The 16246-nt window shown below is 36.0% G+C and overlaps 1 protein-coding gene across 1 annotated transcript in view; it reads left to right on the forward strand.

The window, feature by feature from the left end:
• The window catches only part of OXSR1 (oxidative stress responsive kinase 1), a 91704-nt gene that overhangs the window by 51306 nt on the left and 24152 nt on the right, over nt 1–16246 (forward strand). Inside the window, exons 7-10 of the mRNA XM_069475544.1 lie at nt 1563–1664; nt 5481–5614; nt 10663–10711; nt 11358–11423. Coding sequence (XP_069331645.1) covers nt 1563–1664; nt 5481–5614; nt 10663–10711; nt 11358–11423 — 351 coding nt within the window. The remainder of the gene's footprint in view (nt 1–1562; nt 1665–5480; nt 5615–10662; nt 10712–11357; nt 11424–16246) is intronic.

Raw genomic sequence — 16246 nt, forward strand, 5'->3', positions numbered from 1 at the left:
AGGCTGGTCTTGAACTCCTGGCCTCAAGTGATCCTCTCACCTCAGCCTCCCAAAGTGCTAGAATTAAAGGCATTAAACACCATATCTGGCCTCTTACTCTGTTTTAATCACTTGTGTTCACCCTGTTGGTGAAAGATTCCCACCCTACAGTTATGGGAGTGGCTGAATATACAATACCTGATAATGAACAGATGAGATTGACAGCAGTTTGTTAGTCACATATACACACAGCCTGTGGAAAGAGGATGGTGCATGTCTCTCAGAGACCCACGGGGTTGCACTGATGAACAAAAGGAACAAAAAGGGGCTTCGGGAGACATGCTTTATAGTACCAAGAGAGTGAGATGCCCCATGGCTTCCTTAAGAGGATGTGATTGGCTGGCAGTGAGCTGAAACCTGCTGCTTGGGGATAAGCAGGAACTGTACCTGTTCCATTTGATAAGGAGGATTGTTGGGCTAGGGGACATTATCCACAGAGGCAGAGTGGGAAAGAGAATTTGTACTTAGGTCATTAGAGGCCCCCATATTTTATCAGGTGGCAAGGCAGCACATACTATTGAGTCTTAATTTTAAGTCTTATATATATACTTCCCAAACCTATTTCTGCTCCTGTATTGCTCAGCTAGAAAATTAAAGTTTATAACCATATAATGAGGTGGTGACAGTGTAAAAGGAGAGAAATTTGGCAATGTATTCACACCAACAACTTAAAAAATATTCACATCCTTTTTTTTTTCTTTTCTTTTTTTTTTTTTGAGACAGAGTCTCACTTTGTTGCCCAGGCTAGAGTGAGTGCCGTGGCATCAGCCTAGCTCACAGCAACCTCAAACTCCTGGGCTCAAGTGATCCTCCTGCCTCAGCCTCCCGAGTAGCTGGGACTACAGGCATGCGCCACTATGCCCGGCTAATTTTTCTATATATATATTTTTAGTTGTCCATATAATTTTTTTCTATTTTTAGTAGAGACGGGGTCTCGCTCTTGCTCAGACTGGTCTCGAACTCCTGACCTTGAGCGATCCACCCGCCTCGGCCTCCCAGAGTGCTAGGATTACAGGCGTGAGCCACCGCGCCCGGCCAGAAAATATTCACATCCTTTATAACATTTTTCATTATAGAAATTAAGGTGATAAAATAATACCATAATACAGATCCTTTGGAAAACAAAAACCCCACTGTGAAACATTTTGTTCTAGTTCTTTCTAGTCTTTTTAAATAGACTATATACCTGTTTATAAAAGTGTCAAAACTTATGAAACAATTTTGTGTTCTTCATGTTTTATCATAAATGTTTTTTTATATTTTCATATAGAATTCAGAAACGTTGCTTTTAATTGACTATATAGTTTAAGTGAATATACCATACTTAACAATTTCCCTATTATTCAGGCTGCCTCTTTTTTTTTTTCTATTACCAAATATATTTAGCTTTTGCCTACTTTAAATTATTTTATTGGTTTAAAGCTTATGAACACTTTCATTGTTCTTGATACATATTAGAAGCTAACTTTTGAAAGTTCTTTTAGGCTGGTGAATATAATCATGCACATCTCTGTTCTTTGCAGGTCCGAGGTTATGATTTTAAAGCTGATATCTGGAGTTTTGGAATTACAGCTATTGAACTGGCTACCGGGGCAGCTCCTTATCATAAGTATCCACCAATGAAGGTGAGGCTCACATTCAAAATACTACTCCAGCTCAAGTCCCAATTCCTTTTCAGAGCCTTTCTTTATTTGCCATTCTTTCCGTTTTTTTATTGTGGGAAAATACAAATGATATAAAATTTACCATCTTAACCATTTTTAAGTGTACGGTTCAGTGGTATTAAATACATTCATAATGTTGTGCAGCTATCATCACCATCTATTAACATAGCCAAGGTTTTTTCATCTTGTAAAACTGAAACTCTGTACTCATTAAACAATAACTATTGATTCCTCTTCTCCTCAGCCCCTTGGCAATCACTATTCTACTTTCTGTCTTTATGATTTTTGACTACTCTAAATACTTCATGTAAGTGGAATCATGTAGTATGTGTCTTTTTATGATTGGCTTGTTTCACTTATAATGATGTCCTCAAGATTCATCCATGTTTTAGCGTATTGCTGAAGTTCATTCCTGTTTAACACTGAATAATATTCCATTGTATAGATATACCACACTTTGTTTATTCATACATTGATGGACACTTGGGCTGCTTCTGTGTTGTAGCCATTGTGAATAATGCTGCTATGAACTGTGGGTATACAGGTATTTCTTTGAAACTCTGCTTTCAATCCTTTTGGGTATATATGCAGAAGTGGAATTGCTGGATCATATGATAATAATATTTTTAACTTTTTAAAAAACAGCCATACTGTTTTCCACAGCAGCTCTTATCATTTCACATTCCCCCCAGCAATACACAAGGGTTCTAATTTCTCCTGGCAACACTTTTTTTTTTTTTTTTTAACTTAGTGTAAGGTGATATCTCATTATAGTTTTGATTTGCATTTTTCTAGTGATTAGTGACGTTGAGCATCTTTTCATGTGCTTATTGCCATGTAGATATTACATATCTTTGTAGAAATGTTTATTCAAATCTTTTGCCCATTTTTGAATATGATTGTGTTTTTGTTGTTGAGTTGTAGGAGTTCTCTATATATTCTGGATTTTAATCCCTTATCAGGTATATGATTACAAATATTTTCTATTCTGTGAGTTGTCTTTTTACTCTGTTGATAGTATCTTTTGATACATGAAATTTTTAAACTTTCATAAAGTCTAATTCATCTACTTTTCCTCTTGTTGCCTCTGCCTTTAGTGTTATGTCTAGGAAATTGCCAAATCTAATATTGTGAAGCTCTTGCCTTATGTGTTCTCTAAGAGCTTTATTGTTTGGGGTCTTACATTTAGGCCTTTGATCCATTTTGAGTTATTTTTGTATATGTTGTTAGGTAAGAGTCCAACTTCATTCTTTTGCATGTGGATATCCAGTTTTCCCAGCACCATTTGTTGGAATGGATCTTTTACCCATTGAATGATCTTGGAACCCTTGTCAAAAACCATTTGACCATATATATGAGGGTTTATTTTTGGGCTCTTTTTTAGTAAGTTTCTAAATAAGAAAGTTTCAGTCCTCCAGCTTTGTTCTTTGTTTTCAAGATTGTTTTGGCTATTCAGGGTCCGTTGAGATTCCATAGGGATGTTAGGATGGACTTTTCTACTTCTGTCGGTGGGATTTTGATGGAGATTGCTTTGACTCTATAGATGGCTTTGGGTAGTACTGACACTTTAACAATATTAAGCCTTCCAGTTCACAAACGTGGTACAGTATGTGTTTCCATTTGTTTATGCCTTTTAAAATTTCTTTCAGTAATTTTTTAGCTTTCAGTGTACACATCTTTCACTTCTTTGGTTAATTCCTAAGTATTTTATCCTTTTTGATGTTAATGTAAATGGGATTGTTCATTTTTTGTGTATAGAAGTATAACTGATTTTTGTGTATTGACTTTATATCCTGCTACTTTGCTGAATTCATTTATTAGTTTTTGGTTTTTTTTTTTTTTTGTGAGACAGAGTCTCGCTTTGTTGCCCGGGCTAGAGTGAGTGCCGTGGCATCAGCCTAGCTCATAGCAACCTCAAACTCCTGGGCTTAAGTGATCCTACCGCCTCAGCCTCCCGAGTAGCTGGGACTACAGGCATGCACCACCATGCCCGGCTATTTTTTCTATATGTATTTTAGTTGGCCAGATAATTTCTTTCTGTTTTTAGTAGAGACAGGGTCTCACTCTTGCTCAGGCTGGTCTCGAACTCCTGACCTTGAGCGATCCACCCGCCTCGGCCTCCCAGAGTGCTAGGATTACAGGCGTGAGCCACCACGCCCGGCCTCATTTATTAGTTTTAATATTTTTTTGTGTGGAATCATTAGGGTTTTCTCCATATAGAATCATATCATCTGCAAAGAGAGATAATTTTATTTCTTCTTTCCTGATTTGGTTGCTTAATTCCAATTTGGATGCTTTTTCTTGCTTAATTGTTCTGGCTAGAATTTCCAGTACTATATTGAATAGAAGTGGTAAAATGGGAATCTTTGCCTTGTTTCTGATCTTAGAGGAAAAGCTCTCAGTTTTTCACTATTAAGTATGTTTGCTGTGGACTTTTCTTATATGCCATTTATTATGTTAAGGTAGTTTTCTTGTATTCCTAGTTTATTGAACATTTTTATTGTGAAATGGTGTTGAATTGTCAAATGCTTTTTCTACATCTATTGAGATAATCATGTGGGGTTTTTCCCCTTCATTCTGTTAATGTGGGGTATTACATTGATTAATTTTTGTATTTTGAACTATCGTTGCAATCCAGGAATCAATCCCACTTGGTCATCATGATGTATAATCCTTTTAATATACTGTTCAATTTGGTTTCCTAACATTTTCTTGAGGATTTTGCATCAGTATTCTTAAGGGATATTCGTCTATAGCTGCTTTCTTTTTTTGTAATGTCTTTGTCTGGCTTTGGTATCAGAGTGATGCTGGTCTAATAGATTTAATAGCCAGTGAAATGGCTAATTTTTTAAAAGGTTGTGGTGAGTAGGAAAGGGTGAGGTTTACTTTTCCTCCATAGTAGGCTGTTACTCCTGCAGTTACAGCCAGACATACACCTCTAAACTTACTTGCTCAAAATGAGAAATACTGCCAGTCTTACTGATTCCATTTCAGTAAATATAAATTGAATCAGAAGAGAAAGTAGTAAGTCTGATCATTGCCATGTTTTGTTTTTAGTGTTGACTTTGTATTTACAAAAATGATATGTGCTTTTATTAAAGAGTCAAACAATGTAAGAAAAAACAAATCACCCAAATACCACCACGTAAATATGACCTCAATTCCTTATTTCTCTATGCATCTAGTTAGTGTGTTGTCATGGAAGTCAGGAAGGAAGAAATTTTGGATGGACAGTAATCAAGATTGTCAACTGCTGCAAGGAAGACAGGAAGAATGTGGCCTGAAAAAATACATAGCTTTGTTTACTAGGACATCAGTCATCATTTCTGTGATGGAAATATTTGAGAAGTTCTAGGAAGAGAAGGCCAGATTGCAAGGGGTCAAGGAAAAACAGTGCTAAGAATAGGTAAAGTCAGCAAGGTTACACTTTTAATTTTGCTATGGTTTTAATTTTAACAGTAGTTTGGGCAATATAAGAGTTTGGAAAGGGGACGAGAAGAAACAAAGGATTCTAACTAAAGGATATAGCAAAGCTGGTACAGTGGGCCCTTGCGGATGAGTCTTCTGGGAAGCCAACCATCTATGGCATATTATTTATGTGGAAGACACATAAATAACTCTGGGTTTTAAACAACTGATCTAGATGTGAACTTTTAGAAAATAAAATCTATTTGTATTCATGGGAGGGGTTTTGCGTTCATTGAAAAATCTTGACCACAATAGTTAGTTAAACTACTGAGTCATCAGAAGTTTACACTATATTGAAAATTCTTACAGGTGTTAATGCTAACACTGCAAAATGATCCTCCTTCTTTGGAAACTGGTGTTCAAGATAAAGAAATGCTGAAAAAATATGGAAAATCATTTAGAAAAATGATTTCATTGTGCCTTCAAAAAGATCCAGAAAAAAGGTAAAATATGAAAGTTTACTTTCCTCTCAATCTAATATGTAAACCACTGTGGGAAGGCTAAGAATCACATACATACATGCACAGGGAATTATTTGTGCACATTCAAAAGAACTAAAAAAGTACACAGAGACCATTACACTAGATTGGAAATAGGAGTTGATTTCTACTTCCTTTGTAGTATATGGTGTACCCTAAATAGTTCAGCTATTTCCTGCTTAATTTTTTATAATTCTAAGATTGTACATTGTGAATTCTATATTAATAAAATGCCAGGTTAGTGGGAGAGGTTTGTTTTCAATTTGCAATTTAAAATTTATAAATAAATATTTTAATGCCATTTACAATATTAATAACAAAAGAAATACAGCAAATTTATATTTAGGGTCAAACAATCATACTTATTTTCATGTTAGAAGATATTTTAGTAAGTGAACCAAAAATTCGAATAGCTTCCTTGTCAATACTAGACGGATTGAATGGCAAGTGAGCAAATAAATAAGAATATCTAATGTGTGTAACTTTATGAATTAGAATCATAGAATGTTGGAGTTCCTTAAGTACAACCTTTTACTTTTGAGGTCACCCGATACCCTAGTCATAGAGGTAGGACTTGAATCCAAAAGTCCTGATCTTAGTTTAGGGCTCTGTTCTTACTGAATTTTATTTTTCTGTTTCACATATATTCCACTCAGCTTCTTAGCACTGAGTTCTTTTAATTTTGGTTTCTCTAAAGATCAACAAAAGTAAAAGACTTTCCCATTCTTGATCATGTCTCTAGTATATGTACTGGTGCTTTAGAATATATTGTTGGAAATATTGGAAAGGATAAGAAAAACAGAGGCAGCAGAGTTTATACTTGTGTTTTTAGAATTTTTTTTCTATTTCTGAGTAAATGTTTAAAAAAGATAAGGAACACTTTTACTTTTGCCAAATTAGTTAAAGAACAAAACTCTCTTGTTACAAATACCTAAAAATGCCAGATAAAATCTATCAAACTTAAAGATCTTCAATACCAGAAATAAGGAGAAAACTATAAGTGAGAGAAGAAATACTGTGAACTAATCCAGTAGCTGCCCTCAGTGGGGTACTATTTATTCCAATAACCTACTGGTTTGGATTTGTTACTCCCATGTGGAGAATGGAATTGAGATCTTGGGCCTATCCAGTGGGAATTTGAACTGAGATCCCACTTAGAGCTAAGACCTTCAGATATCTGCATCCTTAATAAAAGGATAGACCAGAGTAAAAACTGTCCATCATCACCACGAGACAACAGAAATCTCTCCTGAATAATCAAGCCCTTTGACCAGGACATTCCACAGGTCTGGAGTCTAAATATATACTACCCATGTCATCCAGAAACCCACAAGATTAGAAAGTAAAAAAAAAATCATCACCAAACTGTTTTATTTTGGCAGAAATGATCACAGAACTGGAAGAACACTTCCAAACTTCAGGTCCCATGGGATTCTCAAACATAATGCTCCACTGAAGATAAGATCACAATCCAAAATTACGAAACACACAGTGCAACAATGCATTATGAACTAGAGTTAGCAGACACAAGAAGGATTTGTGTTCCAGGAAATTTAGATAATGCAATGATAATCAAAAAAGATATAAAACATAAGTATGTTTAAAATAATTTAAAATCATAAAAGAAGAGATCAAAACCACAAGAAAAGACTATGACTATCACAAAAGAATCAAAGAGCACTGCCAGAAATGAAAAATACAATAAAATTTAAAACGTGGCTGGGCGCGGTGGCTCACGCCTGTAATCCTAGCACTCTGGGAGGCCGAGGCGGGCAGATCATTTGAGCTCAGGACTTCGAAACCAGCCTGAGCAAGAGCGAGATCCCGTCTCTACTAAAAAATAAAAAGAAATTAGCTGGACAACTAAAAATATATAGAAAAAATTAGCCAGGCATGGTGGCACATGCCTGTAGTCCCAGCTACTCGGGAGGCTGAGGCAGTAGGATTGCTTGAGCCCAGAAGTTTGAGGTTGCTGTGAGCTAGGTTGACGCCACGGCACTCTAGCCAGGGTGACAGAGCGGGACTCTGCCTCAAAAAAATAAATAAATAAAATAAAATAAAACGTAATGGATTCCCATGAGTGTGGGCTGGGCTCACTGACTTGTTTCTTATACATAGAGTATGAAAAAGGAAAAATAGCAACTTCACAGTGAAGAAACTTGGTAGACACCTTCTCCACCAAGTGATCAAGGTTAACCTCACCGTTAATAAAACATGCTGATATTATGTACCTGTGTTCCTCCTGATGGTGATACAATGAGAAGTGCACATCACCTATGAGGTGTTCTTCCCCAAAATTCATAGCTTCAGTATAAATTGGGAGAAATCAGACAAAACCAAATTGAGGAATATGCTACAAAATACCTGATCAGTACTCTTCAAAAGTGTCAAGGAAAGGAGAGACTAAGAAACTGTCACAGATTCATAAAGACTAAATGCAATAAGGTGTTTGTTCTATATTGGATCCTAGAACAAAAAGTGGATATTAGTGGAAAAACTGGAGAAATCTGAATTAAGTCTGTAGTTTAGTTAATAGTATTGTACCAGTGTTAATATTTTAATTTCTTGATAATTATACTATGGTTATCTAAAATGTTAACACAGCAAGCTGGTGAAGGGTATGTAGGAACTGTGTACTATCTTTGCAACTCTTCTGTAAGTCTAAAAATTATTTCAATTTCTGTAAATCTAAAATCATCTTAAAACATTTTTAAAAAGTAAAAAAAAAAAAACAAAAAAACCCCAAAACCCTAGGAAGCTATAGAAAATCTATTCTAGTTTGTAAACCGTAATTAAATTTTATTTAGAACATTTGTAAGTTAAAATAAAACACAACAAAAACTCTCAGTGGACTAGTTAAGCACAACAGCCAATAAAAAAGATAATTATTTATTGATTCATCAAGTACCAAGCACTGTTGTAAACACTTAACATATATCATCTCATTAATTCTCACAGTAATCCTATGAGGATGGCACTGTTATCTTCCTCTTTTACAAATGAAGAAACTGAATCACAGAGAGGTTAAGTAGCCTTGCCCAAAGTTACATAGCTAATATATGGTGGTGTTAGAATTCCAACCCATGTGATTTGACTCTAGAGTGCCCGCTCTTAATCACACTTTACCGAGGAAATTGCTCAGAATGTAGCACAGAAAGATAAAAGGATGGAACTATGAAAGAAAGATAACATTTCGAGGATACAATGAGAAGATTCAGTGTGTGTGTGCACATCCATACACATATGTACGTACACATAAATATGCACTAACCAGGAGAGACTAGAGAGAATGTGGGAAAAACAATATTTAAAGAAATTATGGCTGAGAATTTTCCAGAATTGATGAAAAACCTATAGCCTCAGATTAAAGAACCATCTCCCCAAAATTCTAAGCAATATCCTCCTGCCCCCACTTGTATACATTGTTGTGAAACTTCTAGATACAAAGCAAAGATAAATTCTTACGTGAAATCTCAAGAAACAGATTACCAACTGAGGATTAGCAGGTAGATTGACAACCACTTCCCCAGTAACAACAGTTGAGGCCAGCATTTAGTGAAATGCTGAGAGAAAATACAGTTATGCGTCACTTAATGATGGGGATACATTCTGAGAAATGCATCATTAGATGATTACGTCATTGTGCGACCATCATAGAGTGCACTTACACAAACCCAGATGGTATAGCCTTCTACAGACCTAGGTTACACGGTGTAGCCTATTGCTCCGGCCACCGCCAGATACGTGGTCTGCTGACCAAAACGTCATCATGTGGTGCGTGACTGTGACTGTTAACCCAGAGTTCTCCATCTATTCAAACTATCATTCAAGAGTGAGCATGAAATTAAGATACTTTTCACACACAAATTGAGTTTTCCAGTCACATTCTATATGTAAAGAACTCATATAAGGTATACTTTAGAAAGAAGGAACTGCACTGAGAAGAAGGAATGAGTGATAAGCAGCAATGTTGTGCAAATTGAGAATATTGAAATCTCGACTGAATGAAAAAATGAGAATGGTAATGTCTAATTTCATTTTGCATAGCACTTTCACATTGATTCACTTTTGTCATCTTTATAATAATCCTCTGAGGCACCGAGTCTCAAGCGTGAATGCACTTTGAAATTACCTGGGGCTTTTTAAAAGCTACTGATGCCTGAATTTGCCCGCAGAGATTCTGCTTTAATTTGTATGAGGTACAGCCCAGTCATTGAGAATTTTAAATACCTCCCAGATACTTGAGTGCACAGCAGTGTTTAAGAACTATTGCTTTTAGGGACTTTGCCAGGTAATACTGAACCTTAGAGAAGTTGTGGTTTGCTCAGGATCACACGGGAGGCAAAATCAGGTCCGTTGTCTAAGTGTAGAATTCTTTATTCTGAATGATATTCTTTCAAAAGCTTGTAAAATTGACAATGATGCCTTTACTCAAAAGGCAATAAGACCAGGTACAATTGAGTTAAAAACTGAGTTTTAGCTACATTTGGGTAATGTACTTTACTTATAGAATCTTCATTTTTTGAAAGGGAAGTGTGAAATCTATTTTTAAGACTCTATAGTTACCTAGGTTGAAGGGTAGCAGGCAGCCAGGTGGTAAGAAGCAGAGGGCTTGATTTGGTCTGTTTCCTCTTTGTGAGTTTAAATATATTTATTTTTATGGCTTGATAAAAATATTAGATAGTATCTAACTTACTGCTTCGAAATAATAATATTAAATAGCAAATATACTGGAAGCCACTAAAATCATGCTTCCTAAAGAAACATTTCACTAATGAATTTTTCAAAGAATCTACAATAATTATCAGAACATTTGTATTTGAATTTTTTATTCTATTCAATGTCTTGTACCAAGTTTATTTTACTTTTTGCTTTTTAGCAGGTTAAAGAAAGTAGAGTATGCTGAGTTTTTATTTTGCTGCTGAAAAAATAATTTTCTCATTTTTGAAGGTAGAAACTCACATGACACTTGAATTAACTGTAACACTTTTTTTTTTTTTCCCTTGTTTTAGACCAACTGCAGCAGAACTGTTAAGGCACAAATTTTTCCAGAAAGCAAAGGTAGGAAATTCTAGCTTGTGATTATATACGCTCATATGATGCTTCAATTAATTACCCAAATTATGTTCACTGTTCAGAAGTTGCCTTTCTTAAGATGATTATGTTTGGAGGAATGATGGTTAATAAAATAATTGTGCAAGGGACTATGTATACAATTTTTTGTAGTTAAGATACTTGCTTTGGAATTTAGTTAATGCATTTTTATGGAAATTAATTTAAATTTCAGGTTAAACTTATAGGAACAATGATTACTAAATTTTGCTATCATAAATACAATCTGTATCAACTCTAATTTCAAGGTTTTCTACTGAATTAGTAAACATCTGATTTCCCAAAGATATCAGATAGTGGGATGTTACTTTAGTTGGAAATGTGAACCATGATCTCAAAGGATGTAAATTTAGTACAGCAAACTTTTCATAGATAATGGTCCATACGGTACACTAAAGCTCAATTTTCTGTCAGTTTATAAAAGCATGGCAGTAACATACTAAAGGAGCTTCAGAGTAAAAGAATGGAGGATTTTCTCATACCTCTTTATAAAACAGTTACTATTTCACATTTTAATTGTGGTGATTTTTGTGTCAGTTTTTTTGGTTTGATAAAAACTTCTTTTAAGAACAAAACATTTGCTTTTCCTCTCCAGAATAAAGAATTTCTTCAAGAAAAAATATTGCAGAGAGCACCAACCATTTCTGAAAGAGCTAAAAAGGTAAATAGGAATTTAACTCAGTTTTCATGAGAAATTGCATAGATTTACTTTATTTTTGCATTTTGAAATTATATGTTAAGTAATACTTTGTTAATGGTATGTGAGTATTATTTGTTTTCTTTCAGTCCTTTCTAAGGCATTCTTTAACATGTTCATTCAACAAATATCATTGGTCTACTGTATGCTTAGGTATTGTTCTGCTGTCTATTAGGGTGAAAAGTTATGCTAGACAGCAATTGGTGAATTAATTCTAAACTCTGTTGAAACACTATTTCCATCTACCAAACTGAGATGTAATTTTATAACACATAGCATTTATAGCTTTGGATGTAAGTCCTGGTATCCTCTTTGACCTCCAAATTTTCTCCTGCTTTTGCCGAAAGGCCAAAATAATCTTGTGCATATGAAATTTCTAAGAAGTTTGGTCATAATGTGAGTATAGAGAAATGCTTTAAGATCTCAGGGTAAAACATAAGAATTTTCCATTCCGTGATACTTTTATGAACCTCTGGAACAGTAGGGAAAAGAAAATCCTCCCTTTTCCCCACTCTTACTTCTCTGCTCAAAGCAGACTTATCCACTGTGAAGGAAATGGGGCAGTGTAGGCTTCTGCTGATGATAGACTTGAAGAAGGTAAAGGTCCTATACCATATAAAATATAGTGGTAGCCTTTCCAGGAAGTTAGAATAATTATGTCTAATAGTGGCGTATTCTCTTCCGTAGATCTCACTGCTTGGGAATTCTGATATCATTAAGAAGGTTTTACATAATAAAGAGCCAGAAAAGTGTATTAAACACTTCGAAATGATGTCTTACTAAGCACAATTAACTTGTCTCTATTTTAGAGATATATTTTTCTGCAAATTTGGATATTCAATCTAGTAATTAAGGGACTCCCTTTTCTTCCTAAAGAGTTCTTTTTGAAAAGTACCAACAACCTATTGTTTTCTAGTTTTTTCTTACACTTAAAGTTATTTTTCCCTTCTGGAAAAATTTCTTCCGCTACATTGGATCTTTTCACTTGCTATACTTTTTTCTTTGGATGTTATTTCCCTTTATCAGTGGTTATAATCCATTGTTAAATATCAGAATCACCTGGAGACTTAAAGAAAAAAAAAAAAAGCAGCATAAAGAGTATCATCCCAAACCAACTGAAGTCATATGTCTGGGGAGCAGGACCTGGAAGATTACTCTCGTGGGTAGCCACTGGTTTAAACACTCACTGAATTCATTCCTCCACTTCATTTCAGGTCTCTACTCAAGTGGCCCTTCCTCAGAATAATTTTCTCTAACTAGTAAAATACTACCCTCCCATGCTTTTGTATCCCTTTACCCTACTTTATTTTTCTTTAAAGACCTTATCATCATCTGACATTTTATAGTCTTTCTATACCATTAGAACAAAAGCTTAATGAGAACAGGTACTTTTGTTCTTTGCTATATCTTTGGTATAACTAGAGCCATTCCAGACACATGATATTCTTTAAAAAATATGAATATATATTAAAATCTCTATGCTTATAATTGTTTACAATAAATCTCAGGCAAGAGACATATTGATTTACTATCTGCAGTCTGATCCATTTAAGAAGAGTGAGGCCGGGCGCGGTGGCTCACGCCTGTAATCCTAGCACTCTGGGAGGCCGAGGTGGGCGGATCGTTTGAGCTCAGGAGTTCGAGACCAGCCTGAGCAAGAGCGAGACCCCATCTCTACTAAAAATAGAAAGAAATTATATGGACAGCTAAAAATATATATAGAAAAAATTAGCCGGGCATGGTGGTGCATGCCTGTAGTCCCAGCTACTCGGGAGGCTGAGGCAGTAGGATCGCTTGAGCCCAGGAGTTTGAGGTTGCTGTGAGCTAGGCTGACGCCACGGCACTCACTCTAGCCGGGGCAACAGAGTGAGACTCTGTCTCAAAAAAAAAAAAAAAAAAAAAGAAGAGTGAGCCTCAAAAAAATAGCACAGTGAATACCTGCATTTATTTCCACCCTTCTGCCAAAAATTATCTGCTAAAATAACAGTTAAGAGAACACAAAGAAAAGGCACAAACCCCAAATGGACAAAAAAAAAAAAAAATGAGAGAAGTGAAAGCTGCAACCAAATTTTCTAAACTGTGATACCAGTAAATTAGTGGTAAATGATTTGGCAAATCAGAGGAATGTAGTTGCTGAGCCAGTGTTAAAGAAAGTTTAGGAGCTACCTTGTACAACAGAGCCGCAAAAAACAAGGAATTAGTACCAGGTACCTCCAGAAATGAGAGTGAAAGAGGGCTAAAAACCAGGAGGATTGGTTGAAAGTCTTAAGATAGAGTTAGACTGTGGTTCCCCTTTCTCCCTCTATGCTGCACCCCAGGAGATGTCTGGAGGTTTATTCTGCAGAAGGGTAAAAGAAATGGTCTCTGAACTGAAGGACACAGTTACCACAGTTGAATAGTGGGAACTTACTGAAAAGGTGCATTTAAGTGAATGTTTACATGCTGAATGTTAAGAACCCCTAGTCATATTACTTCATTCAACTCCTGTAACATGAGCATTAAAGCTTATTATCCCCTAGATGGGACATTGGAAGATCTTTATTTGATTTATCTGACTAGCCCAAGAGGAAAAACTTAATGGTACTGACATTGGGGGTTCCTCTGTGAAATGCCCACCCAGATCACTCTGTAGTGAGTCTTACAGTCAGAAAACTCCACCTACTTGAAAACTTGGTGCTTCCAATCAATGTTTTAGTTTCTTGCTCTAAAATATGATCAGAAATCTAGGATCACAGGATATCTGAGGAAAACCTCTTAATATTAGGGATAGAGGACAAATAAACACAGGAAAAAAATCAGAGAAAATAGAGTGAGAGTTATGATTTTATTAGGTCATTAAATATGAAATGTCCCTTTTCGAAGCAAAAGTTTAGTTTATTACATCTCAAACAAGAAGCAGTACAATTAAAGTATGAACCTAAAGTATTGACACAGTTTTGCTATCTTAATGGTAGCTTGTTTATGCCAGCAGTGAAGAAGCCTGGAGAACAGTAGCAATGAAATCACAAAAGGTCTTTCCTACAGATTGTTGAGAATTGAACAATTTTCCTTGTAAGAACTGGTGCAAAGCCTCGAAGAAGTGGTAGTCAGTTGGTGCAAATGGTGGATGACAGTTTCCAAGTCCAGCCTCTGTAGTTTGAACAGCATTGTTTGTGCAACATGTGGTCAAGCATTGTCTTGCAAGAGGATTGGCCTGTCTGTTGACCAGTGTTGGCTGCTTAATCGCAAGCATCCTCATCATTTCATCCAACTGGTTGCAGCAGACATTTGCTGTAGTCTATTGACCAGGTTTCATGAAGCTGTAGTGGATAATACCAATGCTGGACCACCAAACAGACACCATTAGCTTTTTCTTTTTCTTTTTTCTTTTTTTTTTTTTTTTTGAGACAGAGTCTCACTCTGTTGCCCAGGCTAGAGTGAGTGCCGTGGCGTCAGCCTAGCTCACAGCAACCTCAAACTCCTGGGCTCAAGCAATCTTCCTGTCTCAGCCTCCCGAGTAGCTGGGACTACAGGCATGCACCACCATGCCCGGCTAATTTTTTCTATATATATTTTTAGCTGTCCATATAATTTCTTTCTATTTTTAGTAGAGATGGGGTCTCGCTCTTGCTCAGGCTGGTCTCGAACTCCTGAGCTCAAACGATCCACCCACCTCGGCCTCCCAGAGTGCTAGGATTACAGGCGTGAGCCACTGCGCCCGGCCTCATTAGCTTTTTCTGATGAATGTTTGGTTGTGGACTGTGTTTCAGCACTTCATCTTTATCCAGCCATTGTGCCAAACCCTTGGAATTGTCAAAAAGAATCCATTTTTCATCATACATAGCAATACAATGTAGAAATGGTTCACCTTCAAGTTGTAACAGCAAAGAAAGGCAAGCTTTGAGAAATGATTTCTCTGCTGATGCTCATGTAATTCATGTGATACCTGTCTATCCAGCTTCTTGACTGTGTCGATTTGTTTTCAAACAGTCCAATATTGTTGGAATAGTAACATCAAACCTTGCTGCTAATTCATGCGTAGGTTGAGATGGATTTGCTTCCACTACAGCTTTCAGCTCATTGTTATCTACCCTGGTCTCAGGTCACCCACGTGGCTCATTTTCAAGGTTAAAATCACCAAAGCAGAAATTCTCAAACCATCAACATACTGTGTATTCATTAGCCACATCCTTCCCAAACACTTTGTTGATATTTCGAGCTGTCTGCGTTGCATTGGTCCCATCACGGAACTCATATTCAAAAATAAAACAAATTTTTGACTTGTCCATGGTTTCACAAAAATTGCTCTAAAAACAAATTTGACAGATAATCACAAGCCAGACCGTGCATTTGAAAGAATGAGGATGTGTCTTCAGTAAAAATAAAACAAGAAATGTCAAAGTGAAATATCAGAGATATCAGCTATCAAACTTAGTACTTAAGGAAATCAGACATTTCATACTTAATAATCTAATATTTAAGTTGTCTTCCTGTAATTTAAATAAAACATGACTCTCGTTAGAGATAAGAATTTGCATTCATAAAAAGTGAACATAATGCTATTTAAAAAGAAGCATTTGGCCAGGACAATACAGTGGGTAAAGAATAATCTTCAGCAGATGGTGCTGGCACAACTGAATATCCCCATGCAGAAGAATGAAGTTGGGTCTTTTCCTCTCACCTTACAAAAAAATTAACTCAAAATGTATTGTAGACCTAAATGTAAGTGCTAAAGCTATAAAACTCTTTAAAGAGTATAGGAGTAAATCAGTGGGAACTTGAGTTAGGCAAAGCTTTTTTAGACATAA

Source organism: Eulemur rufifrons, chromosome 7 (genome assembly GCF_041146395.1).
Source record: "Eulemur rufifrons isolate Redbay chromosome 7, OSU_ERuf_1, whole genome shotgun sequence".
NCBI classification, from domain to species: Eukaryota; Metazoa; Chordata; class Mammalia; order Primates; family Lemuridae; genus Eulemur; species Eulemur rufifrons.